The sequence below is a fragment of the Cuculus canorus genome, chromosome 10 (assembly GCF_017976375.1).
Source record: "Cuculus canorus isolate bCucCan1 chromosome 10, bCucCan1.pri, whole genome shotgun sequence".
Classification (NCBI taxonomy): Eukaryota; Metazoa; Chordata; class Aves; order Cuculiformes; family Cuculidae; genus Cuculus; species Cuculus canorus.
In genome coordinates this window covers 2,870,580-2,891,250 of record NC_071410.1, presented here as the reverse complement: position 1 = coordinate 2,891,250, position 20,671 = coordinate 2,870,580, and the positions used below count along the sequence as shown (strand labels likewise).

Genomic DNA, 20,671 nt, shown 5'->3' with positions numbered 1-20,671 from the left:
TGTATCTCATACTTTCCAAAGTGTTCAATTTCTCATATTGCAGTCTGTCTGCAGAAGGAGATGTTAGGGATTCTCTTGATTCGGATACCAACAATGTGTATTAGTTGGAAACAGTTTGCAGTTTGTGTTTTGGACTGAGATTTGCTAATTCTTTCAAGGTATTTGAAGAAAAAATGATGTTATTAACTAAGAAAAAAAATCACAAACTACTGTAGAAGAGAGAATTAAACTTTTTGCAGAGGTAAAACTGCCTGTACTTGGGCTGCATTTCCAAAACTTTTCGAAAATGGCTCCAGCAGTTCTGTTAGCTCTGAACTACACATTCCTGATTTGAAAAATGTGAACTAAAAGGCACAGTATTTTAATTCATATGAGAATCCAAGTAATACAGGAGGAGTTTTGAACAAATATAATCTAGGCAATAATATGTAGTAGAAAAATAAAACATCTGTCCTCTATCTAATTTGGTAGAAAAATTGATGTCTACCTCTGCTGTAATACCTTCAAAGTGTTCCATGTTATTACTTACAGGATAATTAATTATGACCCTAAAAAAGGGAGAGAATATTCATCTTTGTTGTTTGCTAATGTAGTGAGAGAAGAGAGGAGCTTAGTTCTTGAGATTTTGGGACAGTATTTTAGCTTTAATTAGACTTTGATCTTTGCTGTTACTTTAAGGAATTCCTCAGTTCATCTTCAGGGCAATTATAACAAAAATATTTGGTTACGTGGGACTCCAAATCATCATGTAATGCAGTGCAAACTAATTAAAAGTCCAGGATTAAAATCTGAAAGTTGATGCTTCGAGAGAAGATTCATCTTTGAGGTGGTGTAGCAGAACTTGGGAGAGATGCTTAGAGGGAGAGGAAAGGAAGGGAGGCTGCAATTAATTTTTCATTTCAGAAAGGCCATCCTGTTTTCTGAAAACTGACCGAGCCTCAGAACGACACGGTAGAGTGCTCTGGGGCAAAGATGGATCCATGTCAGTGGTGAGTAGGAAGAAAAGCACTCTCAAGCAAAAATCTATCTGATGAACAGGAGTGTTTGCATCACAGGTGTCTGGCAGCTTACAAAATCCTGTAACTCCCTGTGAAAATAACATATTCTCTCACTGAAAGTTTTAACTTTAAATATTGTAAATATGCATGGATTTATGTTGGAATGGATTGAAGAAACCCAGTCCTAATTTTAGGCAGGTGTTGTCTCCGCTTGCTCTGATCAATGGCCTCACTTGCTCTGACAGCCAGATTGCCTTCCATATTCAAGGAAACTTGCAACTAAAGCAGCAGATTCTCTTAAAAATAAATCTTCACAGCTGTGGTTTTTGGAAGTCCCAGAGTGGAAGATGATGTATGGACATTGAACTTTGTGTTCAGTGGAATCTTAAGAAGCAGCAAGAAATTAACCTGCACAATTGACAGCTAAACCTCACGGCTTTGTATTGTGTTTGATAGCAAATAGCAGTGCTTTGGAAGCCTCCCCCATGTCATTCATACAGCGAGGTGAGTGTGAACTCCCTGTTGCTGAGGGCTGGAGTCTCTGGTTGCTCAGATCTGCAGGTGGAACTCTTCTGCTTGGAGCCCCCGAATCACAGGGCAGACACTGTGCGTTCTCCTGAATTATAGACTGAATCCTCCCAGCTCGTGGCCTTAACACCATGTTCTGTTGTTGAAGCCACCTTTATTCAGTGAATGCTGGTTTTTGTTGTCTTCGCAGATGTCCTATTTATGTTCTTTGCTGTAGCCTTGCGGAGCTGAAAGACTTTTTGAGGTCAGTTTCTCGTCAGGAGTGATTAGATGCTGTTTAGGAGACATCTGTCCTTGGTGTGCTACGTAAGCACCCTGTACAGAGCATCACCCTCTGGTGCTGGAAAGGGGCTGACAATCTTAATGAAGTCTTTGTCAGCGCAGATAAGCCTTGTCAAAAACATCCCATCTTGAGCAGTAGAATCAAAACTGAATTTGATTTCTCACCCTTAGCATGCTTATCTCTACAATTCAAAAACGGAGGAGATTAAGATAAGATTTTAAGTTCATTTGATTTAATGGTCTTCACATTATTCTGCAAAATGCAAACCCATCTTCCACCCTAAATTTTCTTTTTAGTGTATGCAGTAACATTAGATATCCATTCAGGAGGGTATTTTGGTATCTTTCACACTCCTGAAGTGCTAACATACAGTGCCACAAAACAGAGTTAAATCCTGAAATGACTTATTTACTTTGCAAGAACTAGTGATTTTTTAAAATGTAATTGCTGTATAATTTTTCCTGTCAGAGTTGTTAAATATTTCTGACATGGTCTGCACAATAACAAAACCTGAGGAATCCAGCTGATGTTTAGAGAAATACTGACAGACAAATCTAAAAAAAGAACTATTAATTTTCTGTGATTTAAAAGAACTAAACCAATGTTTTCAAGAAAGAAGAGGGTAGATCTAGACTGAAAAGGGTTCAGGGAGGTATGATCAGTTCCTACAAATCAGTTCCTTTGGCTCCACCTGCAGCAAATATTTTGCCAGAGCATCTGAGCAGGCTGTGTAATAAGCATCATCTGCTCTGTGAGTAGTGGATAAATAATGCAGTGAACGTTGCTTTCTTTGGCATAAGAGATGTGGTTTCTGCTGCCTGGACCCAGTTTCAGTTTACGTAACCCTCCTTTGCATGGCCACCTCATGAGGTGCTGTCGGTTTAGAAATGGTGTGCAGTGCTGTATGTGAACTTCCAGCTCAGAAGCAGTGTAGCTGCGCTCGTGTGCCACGGCTGGTGGGTCCTGCCAGGGCCTGGAACCGGGGAGTAGGGTGTGGGTGCAGAAAACCTGAACTGGCTTTGCTGAGACCTCAGTTGAAACTGGCAGCCCTGTTGGCTTGGCTCCACGCTACAAAGAAGTCTGCAGCCATAGTTTAGAGGTGTAGAGTCAGTCTTGGCCAACAAGGAGTGTTATCTATATTTTCCTTTTACTCATACCATCCTGTATGCTTTCCTCATCATTATTTGTCTTATCCTCCAAATCCTTTGGTTTAGGACTGTGGTCTGTTTGGTCAAAGATGCACACAAATGAGTGAAAGTGGAAATTCTGTACGTCATAAAGAGCTGTGGAATATTGTTGCAATCTTTATATTCTGCGTCTTTCAAATCTGTCATGGAAAATAATTTGGAGTGTCTCAAACTTGGTTGGTTGTTTTTCTTTAAACTGAAAAAGCTATGTTTTATCTCTCCATTGAGTTTCACTGTTGTTTTTTCTTTACAGGAGAAATTACTATGGTGGAAACTGGGCCAGCTTTAGTTTTTCAGGATTATTGTCCTGGATTAAAGAAAATCAGGTAAAAAATTCCAAATTACTTCTTTAACATTCCTTAACATTAAATCTTGGTTGTTTGCATAATTTATTACAAGACAAATTACCACAGTGCTCTTTTTCTTCGGTAATTTGACAGATCAAAGAGGTTTCTGGTTTCCAAATTTACTGGTTAAGACTTAACCATCTGGCCTGGCATTCTCAGGCTCGGATAAGCCTGGTTTATTCCTGTCATTATCTGAGACCGGAGAGCCTAGTGCTCAGTCATACTTTTGGGGTCCTTGAATTGATATAGAAGCAACCACGCTATTATTTTGGTTCATTTCCCAGCACCTTCTGTAAATGGTAATCTGGTCTTTTCCCTTTGCTGTTTGATTATTTTCCACACTCTGGTGTTTTGGTCCCTTTTGTTTTTCTTGTGTGCTTTTGGCTGATTCTCCGTAACTGGGAGAAAGGTGGTTAGTGAGTCCTTCCGCTGAAACATCCTATGACCAGGACAAAGAGATTAATGGTGATAGCGTATTTTTCAATGACCAAAGTTTATGTAATTCATGACAGTCCACTAGAAATCTTCTGAAGAGGGTATTTATTTAGGAGATTGAGCACTTGGACTATATTAGCAAATGGATGTTCATATTATTTACTGAAGCATTACAAGCCTGTTGGTCCGTAAAAGATGGAACTTTTCAGTTGGGTCTCATGCCTGTTTATTACATAGTGCTACCTTGCGGTGTAATCAGTGGCGTTACTCAATGTCAGAACTTAATATTCTCAGAGTTCTTTGATATGATTTAGAGATTCCTGTGTAGACAGATTAACACAATACCCCAGTCACTGTATTTTTTCATATGATCTCCGTTCAAAGAGTTTTGTCACAAAATTTGGAACTAACCTGGCTGTGGCAAACTTGTCTTTTAATAGATTGTATTAAAGTTAAATGAAACTCTCTTGTATTTCATTTAACACTGTATTTTTCAGATTACTAGAGCTGGTGATGCAGAGCAAGGGTTGGCATGCTATAATAAAGTAACCAGCTCTAAATAATGTAACTCAAAACATCTAAATAGAAAAAACATTAAGACAGTTAGAATGATTCTTTTTTTCATTAATATAAGATGGGACAACAAATTATTTGGGACTATAGAGATGTACCAAATGTAATGTTGTAATTGTTCTTTGTAAGCAAAAGACAGATACCAGTGATGAATGTGAAGACTGGAGAAAACTGATCCTTGACAATGAAGAAGTTATTTCTCTTAGCAAGAAGGATAAAACTATTCAAAATGTAGAAGATTTCTGTTTTGGCGAGTAAGTATAAATATAGCAATATACAAATAATTATATTTGTGCAGCAGTAAATAATCATAATGTGCCTTTGGCTTCAGTGTTTCACCATGCTGCCATATTACATCTTGTCTCAAAAACAAACCATGAGCTCTAAAAACATTCTCAATGTCCTTGGGCTTTTGTTGAAATCACTTGCATTTAATTGAAATGACCTGGTCCTTCTTAAATGACCTTATCTGGATCAATATAATTTGTTGGCCAACTTTGTGAGTTGGTAGTTTACTTCTGAGTAGAAAACAGAAATGTTGTCTTTTTAGTAGCAGTAGGTGGTTATGCACTGCAATCCATCAAAATTTTCAAATCTTAATTTGGCTAAAAGCTGTTCTCGTAGTAAAGAGTAAAATTCATAGTATGCATGAAAGTAAACAAGTATGAAAGAGCTGGAGCACATATGGACAGTAGTACTGTCGCTATAAAATAGATATTTGCCCTTTGTCATTTTTATATTAACTTTCTCATTAGACAGTGCTTTCTCATGATGCTTTAGATGGAATTGTGTGTCCAAAGGCTGCTGGTAATCTAATAACAGTCAGCCTTTGGGGCTGTCACCTTCTTTGTGTTTTTGAAGTAAGGTAATCGAGCTCTTACTTCACATAAAACCTGCCAAAGACACATGCCTAGGTTGAATACACAGTTGACTTTGTGAATGTTTCTTGCATAAGCACACGAAGAATAGTGTGCCATGTTAGGACTGAATATGTGGGAAATACCTCTTAATTGTGCATTTGTAGAAGTCTGTCTGCATTAGCAGAAGTTAAGAATACAAAATTCATTTTTTGTTTAGATTTTTAAATGCAGGTGGGATGCTTTTTTTTAAACATAAATAATGCAGAAGGTAAGCTTTTCACAATGTCATTATTAAAAATCAAGGAGCATCTTAAATGAACCTTGTGAAGCAGTAATGTTGAATAGCGTGTAAGCATGGCAATAATGAATGGAAGTTGTATGGGCCTCAATGGAAAACTGAACTATTTCTCTGTATTTATTTGTCATTTTTATCTTTTGGATTTTATACTGAACTGGACACTGTTCTGAAGTCCTGAAAAGTTCTTTGGGGTAGTTACGTGAGTTTAACCTTGGATCCCTTAAATAGTATCATAGGTAGCTAAATGAAACATTGACAGATATTCATATAGAAACATGTATTTCTTCCTGTAAACATCATAGGTAGGGAAAAAAGAAGTGTGTGTTACACTAATGCATTCTGAAGGTCACGGACTCAGAGTATTTTCAAGTTCTGTGCTGCACAGTAATGGCTGCTTGACTATTGCAGATAAAATGTTATGCTTGTTTTAGAGCCATGTCACTGGAATATTGTAATTGCAATCCTTTTGCCATAATAAACTTTTTTCAGAACCAGTATTAGATCAGGTTAGAAGTTTCATAATCTCTTACATTTGCATATGACTTTCCTAAGAAGCCATGATACTGACTGGTGGCCAGCTCAGAAATGAGTCCCTCGGCACTAAGATTTCAGTGTTTGGAGGAGCGAGCATTATACTTGAGTCGAGGCAAACCAGATTCTACTTTTAAGCATTTAAATCGGCGTGCAATGCTGTCTCTCTTGGTTATCACTAAAAAAACCAAAAAACCACAAAACCCCATATCCACAAGGACGTATGGTAAGATTAACAAACATAGCAAAGAAAAAGTTTTCCACAATAACGTAAAACTTCCTGAGTCAATTATTGCGTTTCTGACAATGTACGCGTTCTGGCGAGATTCTGTTGTTTTTGCTTAACTTTTGTAACTCCTATGAAGTAACCATTAAACATTTATTTTGAAAGAATAAACAGCTGGGTAGCAGTATAATATACACAGTGCAAATCTGAAATGAATGGCCTTAGAACAAAGTGCATCCATCAAAGGGAAAGAATACTGTGTCTACAACAAGCTGCATTGAAAAAAGGCAAATGGCTGAAAAATAAATAGTGAACACCTGTGCTGAATAAATTAACCAGCTGGTTGGCAATTTTTCATTTGACCTATCTGAAGGGGTTGCTGTTACAAGGGATTAATAAGACACATTCATTTTAAGATATTCCTTTGTTAGTACCTTTAATTGATGAATGGTGGAAGATAATATTCCAAATTTACACAACAATTTGTCTGCAGATGTATTATTTTTTTCTGAATTAGGAGAGGAATTGTCTGTACAAAAGTTCAGTTTGAGTGATTTTTATAGACAGTTCTTACATTATTCAGGGATATTTGTTCTTGTAGGAAGGATGTAGTGAATTTATATTGTATACAGTTTTTAGGCTTTCGTTATAAAATGAGTAGAGCTGCAAATCATGCAGATTTACCTGTTCATTAATGGGAATTGAATAGAGATTTAATATATGTAAATACAACATTTCTGTTACGCTGCCTTTTGGTGTTATAAAAAAAGACTATTGTGAATCCAAATTTGATCTTAAAAGTGATAATCAAGTATGTTTAAAATGAGATTGAGCTGTTCATTGAGCTTGGAAGAATGGAGAAAGAAAAAATGTCCTCTGAGCTTTTCTGTTATAAAAAGCTGTAGAATGGGTTAAATAAAAGCGCTATTCTTAGTTATTGCATTAATGGCAACAGCTTTTTGCAGTTTTCAGAAATGCCATGTTCCAAATTAAAAAAAAAAGTGGAGTTTTTAGTAGAGATTACTTTTTAAATAAAACATTTGCCGAAGTACCTATCTTTCTTTGATATTTTATAGTGATTTAATGCTTGCAATATGAAGTGAAAAAGACATAATTAATGTACAGAACCAGACTTCTTTCATTAGTGCTTCCTTAGAACAGTTCCTGTATTTCCCAGGGCAATATTTTACCTCGTTTGTGAATAAGTGCTTCCTGGTGGCTGTGGACCAACTAAGAGACTTATTCCAAACTCCTGTTTTCATAAACCTGTGTGAGCTCCCTGAGTTCCCAAGTGAGGAACAACATTTAAATGATGCAGAGTTTTCATTCCCTCCTTTAACAGAAATCCTGCCCCCACTTCCACTGGTAAGGCTTGAAGTGTACGAGGGTGCGTTTTTATATGAATACTGAACAATTCTTCGCTGTTCAGTGAATTTTAACCATCCCTTAGTTACTGACATTTGGTACCGTACGTTTGCAGGTCACCTTTAAAATCATTGTTCATTAGTTTTCAGCCGAGATTAAATTGTTTATTCAGTGCATTAATGGCTTGTGGTATAAAGATAAAAAGATAGTGTGAAATTATTGCTGAACTCCTTTCACTTACAATGACATTGATTTGATTCATCTCAGCTGGTAGTATAAACTCAAATTCTGAGTTCAAAAGTACCAGTTGCTAAGGTAGATGTCATTGAAGTTCAAGATAAAAAGAGTAGTTGGGGATAAAAGTGGAGGTCTGCTTTCTAAGAGGAATTTTAAAGAATTGTGTTGTGCAAGGGCAGTGGAGTGCGCAGGGCGAATGTGGTGTGGTAATGTCCCTCCTCGGGCTGGCGGCATTCCCCTGCCATGCACAACTTTGGAACACCTGCATAAAAATGCCAGTGCTGCAGGAGGGAACTTTGTTCTGTGTGGCTGTTACTTAGACAGCTGGTTAGAATGCAAGGGAACAGTGGAGTGCAGGTGCTCTGAAAGTTTTGCTTAAACTTCAGATCAAAATTGCCTTCTTCTCTTATGGGCTTGCTCTAGTAGTACGTGCAAAGTAGCCTCGGTCATATCAAACACTTCTGATTCTTCAGCAGTTTGGTTTTTAAACCACCTGAGCTTAATGACTTTAATGCATTTTTGCATTCCAATTTCCGACGGGTTTTATATAATCCATAGGAAAAACCTGATCAAATTGCGTTACTATTTCTTCTTTAAAATACTGTATTTCTTTAGTTTCTGTAGCTGTGTATCGTGTTTCACCACGAAAGTTTCGATTTTCATCTTAAGCTTATCCCATTTTTGAGTCCATGTAAAATAAGAACCTCAATTTTTGTAGTTGTTTTCTTTTCGTCTCTTAAAAATACTCCTCCTGAATTATAGCTTTGCAGTCAAAGAGCCAGAATTCTTCAGGAGGAGGCACACCTGATTTGGCCAGGGTGAAGAAATTCTAATACTTTTCATAGAAACACTCAAGGTTTCCATTCTGACACTAATGCAAAACTTCAAGCAAGTTTTTTAGCCTCTTTAAAAGACTTTTTCCCCTCCTTCATCCTTTTGTGTTGTTACTTAGTCAGGACTCAGCTAAAGATGTTGAAGAAGCTGGTGCATTGTCCAAGCTGCCTGTCTTTGGAGCTGCTGAGGCTGAGGGGGTTGCTGAGGAATCAGAAAAAGATTGCCCACCAACGGAGAGTGCCGACACGGAGAGCCGGGAACCAGAAAAGGCTGCAGACACCGAGCCAGCAAGTGCAGCGGAAGGGAAGGATGAGGAAATAACCCCTGAGAATGAAGGTTCTCGGAGTACGGCTTTAGGTGATTCCACTCTGGATTTGGGAAAAGCTGAAGACGCATCCTCAGAAATTTCTGCCCCAGAACCAAAGAGAATTACGTATTCCCAGATTGTTAGAGAAGGCAGAAGGTTTAACATTGATTTAGTTTCCAAGGTATGACTCTTTTCATATAAGTACATTTACTTTGCTTAAAATGCTGGATTTTAAAAAAAAAAACATTAGTGCTGAGGAGGGCAGACACCGTACCTTGGAGGTGCAAAAGACACTCTTCAGAAGGAAGCAAGAATTAATACCTTTAAAATAAACAAGAGCCGTTTTGTGTGCTCTTTAGTTTTTGTTTATAACCAGAGACCATAAGACATAGCTCAGAAATATGTTCATAGGAGTACATTCCCTGAAATTTAATACTTAAATAATAACTGCAAAATTGCTCCTTTTAAGCGGTGCTGTGAAAAAAATGTCACGTTTTTAAACAAGGAAAATCAATCTACAGACAGATCTTTGTTTCTTAAATGAAAAATAATTTTCCTGTTGGAGTGCTTCTTGGGGTTCAGATTTTCCTCTGAAACTCTCATTGTCTCCCTGTATTCAGACTAAAGCACTGATTTGTGATAGTTTATTGGAAAGGAAAAATACTTACAGTTAATCCATAACACTCAAGCTGACTGAAATTAGTTGTTATTATTGTGTTCCAATTCCTACTACTGTGCATTTTACTTGGAGGAAAATCTGACATATTTACCCTACTATTCAAAGCTTAAAACCTGCCGTTTACCTACTTCACAGTATATGGATACGGCCCTGCGAATTCAGGTGAAATGGGAATTTTTCTGAACTTGTGTGCTTTGTTCTCTCTGTGTACTCTCCAGTGGGAAGCTCTTTCAAAGTTGAATGCTTAATTTTCCGTATTCTGCGTGAAGAGATTTTTCAAACCTCTGGAATTTGGCATAAAAAATTACTTCAATGATTTATTAAATCATTATTATTAAATTTTTTGTAGAGATGCTACAAAATGCATTATTTTGAATTTTGTCTCTGTGTTCCAGATGTGGACATCTCTGTAATGCAGCATTGGAATGGCACCATGAAAACAGTGGTCAATCTGTAGTGGTTAAGCAGATAATACTATTTTCAATCCTTTTTATACTTTTTCTGTGCCACTGCCTTACATGGTGTTAATTGCAATGAATTCCAGAACTTGTGACTGAAGAGCTGGTAGTTTATGTTGGTTTCTCTCTGGCACTGGGACATAGACTTTCTCATAGAGTCCTGGTTAGTGTTCCAGTAAACCTTTATCTCGAAAATTCCCGTGTGATCATGCAAATTCTGTTACTTGGGGCCATGAGATTTGAAGAATATTTCAGCTAATCTCCAGTGCTCTTCGATTCAGACGTGTGTCTTCTGTTAATAGTTACAATTTGTCTCTGCAGTATTTCATAATGTGTTTGTAGCTTATAGAAAGAGTAAGAGTAGGGAGACTATAAATTAATATAACAGAATATGACTAAACCTTAACTGAGGGTTTAAGGAATTTACATTTAGAAAATGAGATGTTATCGTTTTATGTAATTTAAGAAACAACTGGTGATGATTTACACAGACAGCATCATGCACTTTCCTGATATTGGGAAATGAAGGTTGTAAAATACTGTGTTCAAGGATATATAACACACAATACAACGAAATTATTCGAGATGACAATACAAAAAATTGTCTCAAGCTGTGACTCCTGAACTAATAAAACTAAATGAGCAGCAGGCTGACAGCTTCTCTCTTTCTCTCCTGTGGGCAGCTCTGTCTCCTCGATTTGTGTGGTTGCTGCAGTTCATTGAATATTATTTGGCACGTACTTTGTCTTGATATTCTTTTATTCAGATTTTACTTGACTGTGTGTACTGGTAAATAGTTATCAAAGAGACATTACAAATGAATGCTGTTGATATTGTTGTTTTCTTTCGGTGTAAGCACTTTGTTTTCACTCACTGTTTCATTTTTCCCTTTGCTGTGCAGTTGCTTTACTCTCGAGGTCTGTTAATTGACCTGCTGATTAAGTCGAACGTTAGCAGATATGCAGAGTTCAAAAATGCAACAAGAATTCTTGCCTTTCGCGATGGAAAAGTAGAACAGGTATTGTAAAATACTGTATTGCATATGTGTCATCTCATCTTTTTAAAGTCAAGACACTCGACTCATAGAATGGTTTAGATTGGAAGGGACCTTAAAGCCCGTCTAGTTCCACCCCCTGCCATGGGCCGGGACACCTCCTGCTGGACCAGGCTGCTCAAGGTCTCATCCAGCCTGGCCTTGAACACCTCCAGGGATGGGGCACCACTTCGCTGAGCAGCCTGTGCCAGGGCCTCACTACTGTCATCTTGAAGAATTGTTTCGTAATGTCTAATCTAAATCTTCCCCCTTCCAACTTAAAGCAGTTCCCCCTCATCCTGTCCCTCCACGCCCTTGTAAAAAGTCCCTCCCCAGCTTTCCTGCAGCCTCTTGCGGGTACTTGAAGGCCGCTATAAGGTCTCCCCAGAGCCTTTTCTTCTCCAAGTTGGTTTCTTCAGAGTTTTATGACAATAAGCTAGTATTTTTCCTTAGGATTCTGATTTTCATTACATTTCTGAAATGAGAAGGGGATTATATGTGTTATACATACCTTTTTTAAAAAAAATCCAACTTGTAAAATAAGAATGTGCAGCCCAGTAAATTATTGATATAAATCTTTGCTTTATTTCAAATATTTAGGCCATGATCCACTTGGCAGTTAGTTCTTAAAAATTCACAGGTTTTAGGTTTTCAAATTTCAAGCATAGACTTGATTTGTGCCTCTGCTACTTAGAAGAGAAGTCATTGGTCTGATAACCAATGAGTTATCAGGTGGGCTTTGGCACAGTTAATTAACTCTTTTGATTAACTCTGCAGTCAGAGGTGCAAGGGAAATTAAAGGGAAATAAAAAGGACAAGAGACTGGAAAAGATTTTAGGATATTTTTATGTGGAAAATGTGTAACTTTTATTATAGTTATGATAGAAAATAACAGAAATATATAAGAAAACAAGTATAATAGAAATTTAAAATATTTATTAGGTTATGTGACTGTGGTGTTGTGTGATGCTTTTCCTTTCCAGAGTATGGAGGTATCTAAAATTATTAAAAACTATTTTGCAGGTTCCTTGTTCTAGAGCAGATGTCTTCAACAGCAGACAGCTCACCATGGTTGAAAAGAGGATGCTAATGAAATTTCTGACATTTTGTTTGGAATACGAACAACACCCCGATGAATACCAAGGTAGTGTTTCATTGAACACTGGACACTCCCTTCTCATGAGTTCATTCAGTTATGCGGTTGTGATAGTTCTCCTGTGTTTTCCCACCTTTTGTTTTTATGGATTCATTTTCAAAGTATGCTTTGACTTTCTAGTGAACTTTTCACTTCAGTGTTAAATTCCTCTACTTAAGCACTTGCTTTTCTAGAGCCCACGTCATTTATTATTTACATTTTTCTTTAACAGCAAAATGATATATTACAGCAAGGTTGCGAAATGTTTTTTATCTACTTAGGTGTTTCATTCCACCCTCCCAGGGATTTTTTGATATGGTGTGATGTAGCTTATTTTCCTTTTTTTCCTTTTTTTTGGATAATAAGTAAATCTTCACAATATCTTGCCCCAAAATCAGAAATGCAGAAAATTGAGTTTTTACTTGGAAGGTAAATGTAATTTAATGCCTTTTAGTTGCAGAAGGTAAGTTCAGAGTGTCTTTATCAGCTGTTGGCTTATTTAGACAACAGAAAATCTGAAGAAAGTTGAGCAATAATGTGCAAAGGGTAGTGAGCATCAGATCAAAGAGAAAACTGGCTAACAGAAGGAAGATGATGGAAGCCCACTCTTTGCTTTGGGTTTAGGCACCTCAGGGTACAAGGAATGAAGTGATGGTCTCAGTTCTCGGAGTCTAAAAGTAAAGAAAGGGGGAAAAAAGAAAGATCTATCAAAAAGAAAGAAATAATGAGGAAAGACAAATAGATTTGTTAAGATACTGCTCTTGGTTTGATGACTTGAACAAAACCCTTAGGTTAGGGACAAACATGAAAATGATTGTAAACATATGCAAGAGAGAGTTGGTCGCTATTGAAAATGATGTGGTAAGAACAGGAGAAGGAGAATGTGTGATAAACCACAGAAAAACCTGCAAGGAGGCTTAGACTGCAGTGGTTTATAGATTACGGGTAATTTCAGGTTTACTGCTGATGGAAGAAATGGAGTGCTCAGTGTGTGAGTATAGGGGTATTTAGAGAATTTGGTAAGTGAAAAAAAGCGGCACCACATCAGTTTTAAATGAATTCAGATTCATGTACATAAATGACATTTGATTTATTTTAATTTGAGAAATAGCTAAACAACTTTTATTCCTATGTTTTGAAATAGCCTGGGAAGTGATTTGGAATATTTTGAGTTAGGTTAATCTGACGTAAAGACTTCAGAAATTTTAGATTGCTCTTGGTAAGATCATTGCATTCATGGGAAGGGACAACCTTTTAGGAGCTATGCTTCCTCATCCCTCTCCTCTTTGTGTCTCATCCATACTTATTTGTTGTGAGCGAGTCAACTGTTTGAAATATAAATTGTGCCTTCTCACCTTTGGATTAAGAAACCACACGAATAACTTCTCTGCATGAAAATACCCCCTCTAGCCCTATCAGAATAGATTCAGCATTTCTGTTCTTGAACAGGTGTCATTCGGGTGTAGCGTTTTGAGTAATTTACAGGAACCAGTTTCCCAACACACTTCAACAGATTTTTGCCCACTTTTCTGAAGTGGTTCAGGAACGGCTTTAAATCAAGTCTGACATATTGAGTAGATGAAGCCATATTTAGAGCTTGGTTTCTGGACTGCTGGAGACTCACACATTGGGTTTGTGTTATTTTGAGATAGTTTAATGGTGTGATATTTCCATCTTCTGTGAAAACTCACTTTCTGGGAGTAAATTTTTTATCTTTCATAGACTTGCATTGATCCATTTTCAGCAATATGTTTGTTGTAAAACTCAGTTGCTTTTGTTTATTTAAATACAAAAGTTCTTTTTAAGTTGAAGCATTTGAGAAAATACAAATCCTATACCTTACCCCTTGTCTACATTTACTTTTTCCCCAGATTATGAGAGTAGTACATTTGCTCAGTTCTTAAGGACGCGGAAGTTAACACCCAGCTTGCAGCACTTCATTCTTCACTCTATTGCAATGGTCTCGGAGACAGATTGCAGCACTCTTGAAGGACTTCAGGCAACAAAAAAATTTCTCCAGTGCCTTGGCCGCTATGGCAATACACCATTCCTGTTTCCTCTCTATGGTCAGGGAGAGATTCCACAGTGCTTCTGCAGGTGAGCTTCACTTTTCTCTTACATCTCTACGAAAAAGGAAACCCATGGTAACCTAATAGTATAATTCAACCTGAATCATCCTCTTCGTAGTTTCAATTTCACTCTGTGGTCACAGGAATTCTTCTGATAGCCTGAACTTCCTATTTATGCAGACTGATAGCTGCATTTTAGGTGGGAATTTTGTTAAATTCTACGTCTTACGATAAGGACAGTATTTTAATAGTTGAGGCAAATTACTCTTGTCAAACCATGGTTTATATTATGCAGCTATTTTAATACAAAATAAAGCTTAAATGTCTTTGGTTTTAAGGTAACAAATCAGGAGGCAACCAAAATTTTTTTTATATTAATCACATTTTTTATGTGTGGTCCTGCCTTGGGCGTTATTTCTTTCTAAAACTGTGTTGGAAGAACACGGTTCAGGCTGTAGAGTAAAGTGCAAACGCCACAACCTATACATCATAGCCTCCAGTTTTTATCACCAGGTTATCAGAGTGAGGTGTCACCTGTTCTGTGATTTCTAACCACCGTTCTGTATTCTGTTTTAATGTAAACCTCTTAAGCGTTTCTCGCAGCCAGTTACACTGTGTGTTCTCATCAAGGCTACTGTTATAAATGGCATGCATGCATATTTATGTGAATGAGTCAAAGACATTTGTAAGTCACATCCTTGCATTCTAAATGATTTCTGCATAAACAGTACAACGTTTTATAACTACTGACGACACTTGAGTGAGGAAGAGCGGTGTTAGTTCTTTATTGGTTTAAACAGGTATGGTTTAGGAGAGAAAATTAAACTTTTATATCACTGTAATGTACCTCCCAATATGTCGAGGTGCAGATGTGAGATTTCTATCTCCATAAATTGGATTCGCAGTACAAGGAAGGTCATTGGAAGCCTCATGCTATTCTGAGCTGACAAACAGCAGAACTTTTACTGGCCTGTATAACAGCTTCCTTTGGTTCAAACTTCTTGTTGTGAAACTGTTATGTCTCTTCCGTTGTAAGGAAGCAGTAGCGTTAAGCAAGCCTGTACATTTGATAGGGTAAACATACAATGCCAAAACTTCAATATGGAAGGCACACAGAGAAATCAATCTGTGTTTTGCTGTTTGCTGTTAACATGTTTGTTGCAAATCTGTAAAACGCCTTTCTTTTTCTTGAAAGAATGTCACTGAAGAGAACTATAATTGCGCATCAATGTAAACTGTAAGGTCTCAGTGATACAACATTTAGAATATTCAGTGTGATTTTGATGATTTTCTCTTGTTTTAGAAAACATCGGGAAATACCCCAAATACTTTCCGATGTAGGAGATTAACATTAGAATTGTCAGTGTCCAAATTTTCCGTTGCAACTGGGAAAAAAAGAGATTTGACTTAAAAATCTGGAATAGTTCTCAAATGTGAGGACATTAACTCCTTTATGAAGTACCAGATATGATTTAGGCTAAGAAACAGACAAGTCATAAGGCAATTTTTTCTTATAGCTTTTCGGTGTTGTACAAAATTCCTCTTTTCTGACTTGAATTTCCTTTCTGTCCTTCCGTTTTTTCAGGAGCAAAATAGTTCTTAGTTCTTTGTTGTTTGAGGGAGAGTTTGGAAGTGCTATTTTACAAATACTCTTTCGTATTGGTGGTGAGGCTTTGGAACTGGTTGCCCAGAGAAGTCATGGATGAGTGTTTGTAGGATCAGTTGTTTGTTTTTCCCTCTAAGGATAAACTCTTTCTTGGGATAACATCAAGGAAGTGAGATAATCCATCATTCTGAGACCTGTTCGCTCGTGATGGATGGATAGATTGGCAAAGTAACTCAATAATCTTCATTTCTTTTCAGGTTATTCACAGATCAGTGAGCATTGTCATTAATAAAGCTATGGAATGCTTTTGTGTCCTTGCCCGCATTATTTCTCGGAATTTGACAGGAAAAGACTTTTTATTTGGAAGTAACCTTTGTTGACAAATGCATTCCGAGTGTATGAAACTCTGGAAATACCTTCCTGGTTTAGGTTTGAGCTTTCTGCTCAGTGAGATGTTTGTCTGGTCTTTGTTTGAAAAATTATTTATAAAGAGGAGAGCTTTTCTGCTCCTTGTTATTTCACTGATTAGAAATACAGTGTTCTTCAGAAGTTTGTAACTCGTGAAGCCCTTCAGCCATCAGAATTCATTGCATGGGATGCTCTGAATCGTACACACGTTGTCGAAGTTTATAGAGTTCAGATCCCCACCAGGGATTCAGTCAGTGAATTGCATCCTTGGGGTTAGGGTATACTCAGTGGTATAGGAAAAATAGATATGTTACATCTTTAGAAAGGCTGACAATAACTTACACTGTCCTACTCTCATTCTTGCTTCAGATTACAAACATGTTCGGAATTTAAAAGCACAACATACGAATGCTGTAGTGAGATGGTATTTCAGTAGTTATTTGCTTTAATAATGATGATAATGTGAAGGAATTATATCTAATACATTATTTGGTCTGTCTCTTAACAGTCTCTTAACTAGATTACTCTGCTTGTGTGGGGATGCACAGATTCTGGTTTACATATTTATTCTTCCTGAGAATTAGGACTCAGACAAATGTGTTACAGAGTTATCAGAAAATCTGTGGAAATGATATCATTGTTTGTTGTAGGAGCAGATCTGGGGTGTAAATGCAAAAGTAGTTTAGCGGAGTCCTTCCTCATTGAACTAGAAGGCAGAGAAAAGGAGCTTCTGAAGCATTCCGGAATTACTGGAAGAATCTTCTAATTTTATCAAGGGTTGAGGTAACTTGAATTTGTTTTGTCTGGAGGCAGAGAGCACAGAAGTGGGTTTTATAGATGTGCTAATGCTTCGTGCCTGGTTTCTAGTCTGTGTCTCTGCCCTATGGTCCTGATCTTCCAAACTCCCCTTTCATGGCCAAACTGCTGTGTAATTGTAGCAAGAGGAACATGTGCAAGGAGCAGCTTCTTCTCTTACAAGCTGCACTTCCAAAACTCTTGGACTCTCTAAACAGTTCTTCTACAAGAGTCGTTAACAAAGATGGCTCATGTATGAGTAACAATATTGCCAGTAGTGTAAGTGTTTAAATTACCAACAGTTTGATAACTGAAAATGGAGCTTAAACATGATCTTATTTTTGTCAACAGAGCTTTCTTGGGTTTCTGAAACAGTTTAGTACATCTACACTTAGAGGAAGCAAGAGTGGAAGTCCAGGAACAGAACAGCGTGTGATGAACTAAGGTTTTTATCACATACCTTCTAACATTTGAATTTGGAAAACACAGTTGTAATCATGAGCCCATAAAAGGCAGCACTGACTTGCCAAACCCCTAAACTTGCACATCACATCGTCAGAACTCATTTTATCGATTTGATTTGTCTGCATTCTACTTTTTAATGTTTTTAGAACATACAACAATATTATAGAAATGCTGAAGTTTGGGGACCTTTCAGGAAGTGCAGAATTTAGCGTCAGAACAAGATCACAGCTTGCTCTGTGTGTAAAAATAAATGGAAAGAGGACAATTCATTAATTCAGCAGATGACATGTTGTTCTTTGATCTTTCTCCAAAGCTTACTGTGCTGTACACTCAGTATTCCTCTTTAGGGCAGGAAGCAAATAGCTTTTGCTGTAGAAGAATGTACAGCTGGGGAGAAAAATATTCTATTTTTTTATTAATCACTCCACGTATTTTAGAAAGGAGACGACAAACTATATGCTAGGAATAAAACCTACTTTTTTGGTATGAAACTGTGATATGGTTTTCCAGTTCTTTCATGTAGTTTCAGAGTGAACTAAGAGTACGTCTGTAATTTAAGGGTGTTTATGGTATCTCTGTGTTGAAAATCAAGATGTCAACTGGAGACACATTCTGGTTTTGTTCAATTAATATCAGAGAGCATTACATCAAAGCAGTAAACTCCTCTTGTAGCAACAGATGCAGCAACCCTAAAGCCTATTTCCTTTCTTGTTACATTAGTGTTTAATTAAAGAAAACAACTAGTTGGAGGCAGTTACTTTCTGTGAAATGTAATGAAGATTTATTTTGTAAGTGACCTTCGCTGTATTAGCTGAATCAGTAATCACTAAAATTAATAGAATAATCAAATTATATACAAACTCATAAATCATTGCGAATATGCTGTCAAAAATTCAGCTGTTAATATGTCCTATTGTTTCACAGCTGTATTAAAAATTACAACTACTGATTCCTGCCTTGATGGGAACTGAAATGGCATTTAAAGGCTGTGTATGATGGAAGGCTACCGGGCCAAAAATCTTCACAACTGTTAATTCAGCTGTAATGTGATTTGATGTCAGCAGGGCAGAGTTGAAGTTGAGTACGGTGTTGTTACTTTCTTTCAGCAAAACTTGAATTATTGGAGTAGGCAGTCGCCAGTTAATTAGAGTAATATCAGTTTAAATGTCTGTCATTTCAGGTTAATGGTATCAAAGAGTTGCTTTGTACTTGAAGTACCGTTGAATCATCTTGAATAGCCTATTGTATGAAAGTAACGTTAGCACACTGGTTTTACTTTGTTGTATATTATTGGGATGCCGTTTTATTTTAGTAGTTCAATTTCTATATGCAAATAATTTTGGCAAGTTCTTTCTAATCATGTCGTTTTTCATGCTAGTCTGTTTTAATAGGTATTTTGGCTCTTTGTAATTGTTTAAAACAACACAATCCAAATTCCTTTCCATTTGCATTTAAGAAGAGACGTTTTCTGCTGACCTACTGTGAAAACAGGGCCTGCCCTCCTCCTCTGGATAGCATGCTACTCTTGAAAATAAGTAATTCACATTTTTGCGCAGCCAAGCATCAAAGTTCTTTCAAAGCATGCTGCAGAAATAGAGTGCATATATCAAAAAGCCCTTGACTGTGGTTGAAGTCAAAGGAAAAATATAATTTATAGTTTTGAACAAAGGAGTCTTAGTTCCAGTTAGGTTATTAGCGCTATCCCTTTGTACAACATATAAATTCGTCTGAGTTGGTTTGAAGGATCCTAGTCCAAGCTTTGTCAGGCAAGAAGCCATTGATAGCAGCAGTAGAGATAACAAGCCTGTAATTTGAGGCTCTATAATACTTCTTTGGTGGATGTTTAGCTTTTGTGTCGTCTTCGGCGATCTCAGACAGCCAAGGCAGGGATTCAACACAGTGTTTATCCTCCCTGCTTCTGCCTGGGTGGAAGAGGTATTGCTAGGGGACCGCATCTGCTGGTTTGCCCAGTGGGAAGTGGAAAAGCTGAAAAAGTGGAAAAGCTGACGTTTCCTTACAGTGCTACCTGTTGGAGGGCAACCCAGAAGAGATGGCATTGGTAACACCTTTCAGCTGATTGCCATGCGTAGTCATTCATGCACTTTCGAATGCCCTTACGGTACTTAAAGTGGGCTACAGGAAAGCTGGGGAGGGACTCTTTATCAGGGAGTGCAGGGATAGGACAACGGACAATGGTTTTAAGTTGAAAGAGGGGAGGGATTTAGATTAGGCATTAAGAAGAAATGTTTTCATGTGAGGGTGGAGAGGCCCTGGCCAAGGTTACCCAGAGAAGTCATGGCTGCCCATCCGTGGAGGTCTTCCAGGCCAGGTTGGATGAGCATAAAGACTATCGCTTGTTTGTACTTGCTTGGCAGCATTTTCAAGAACGTGGGCTTACATTAAATTGTTTCAGGAGCCAGAATTAGAGATTTGGCAGTCATCTCAATCCTAGAGTAGGTCCAGTAAAAATTTCAGGCACCAGTTGCTGAAACTAAACTTCCATTTTTTGTGGATCAATTTACCTTGTGTTGCATCAGATCAAGAGAAGAGTAACCCCCAGAGATTAAGCCTGTTGGTAGTTAGGATGTGGGGATTAACCCGGGATCATGTTTATCACCAGACCAACTGAACTTATACAGCGCAGCTTTTCGAGGGAGCAGTTTCAGACTTTGTGCATAGGGCAGATTTGTCTGGTGAAGCATTTTAGTCAGGGATATCTAAGAGGATGTGGTAGAATGGCCTGGCTAGTGATGAAGTTCTGCAGTGGGCTGACTTCATATTTAAATGTCATAAACCAATTTCTTTGAATTCTGCATCTCCTTAGAGTTCAGAAAACGATGAGTTGTGATACTGGCTTAGTGTTTGGATAGCATGATTTTCTTTGGTTTAGGTGTTTGTTCGCAATTGGAAAACTGCTGAATAACTTAATATACTTTAGCTTTTGAAAAACTGCTGGAAATTGGTTCCTTTTTTCATTTCAGAAAATGTTATTGTCAATCCATGCACAGAATCTC

The 20,671-nt window shown here is 37.5% G+C and overlaps 1 protein-coding gene across 1 annotated transcript in view; it reads left to right on the top strand.

The window, feature by feature from the left end:
• Positions 1–20,671, top strand: part of CHM (CHM Rab escort protein) — a 52,496-nt gene that overhangs the window by 11,427 nt on the left and 20,398 nt on the right. The window contains exons 3-8 of the mRNA XM_009555292.2: positions 3,250–3,322; positions 4,481–4,605; positions 8,821–9,190; positions 11,048–11,164; positions 12,203–12,323; positions 14,186–14,411. Coding sequence (XP_009553587.2) covers positions 3,250–3,322; positions 4,481–4,605; positions 8,821–9,190; positions 11,048–11,164; positions 12,203–12,323; positions 14,186–14,411 — 1,032 coding nt within the window. The remainder of the gene's footprint in view (positions 1–3,249; positions 3,323–4,480; positions 4,606–8,820; positions 9,191–11,047; positions 11,165–12,202; positions 12,324–14,185; positions 14,412–20,671) is intronic.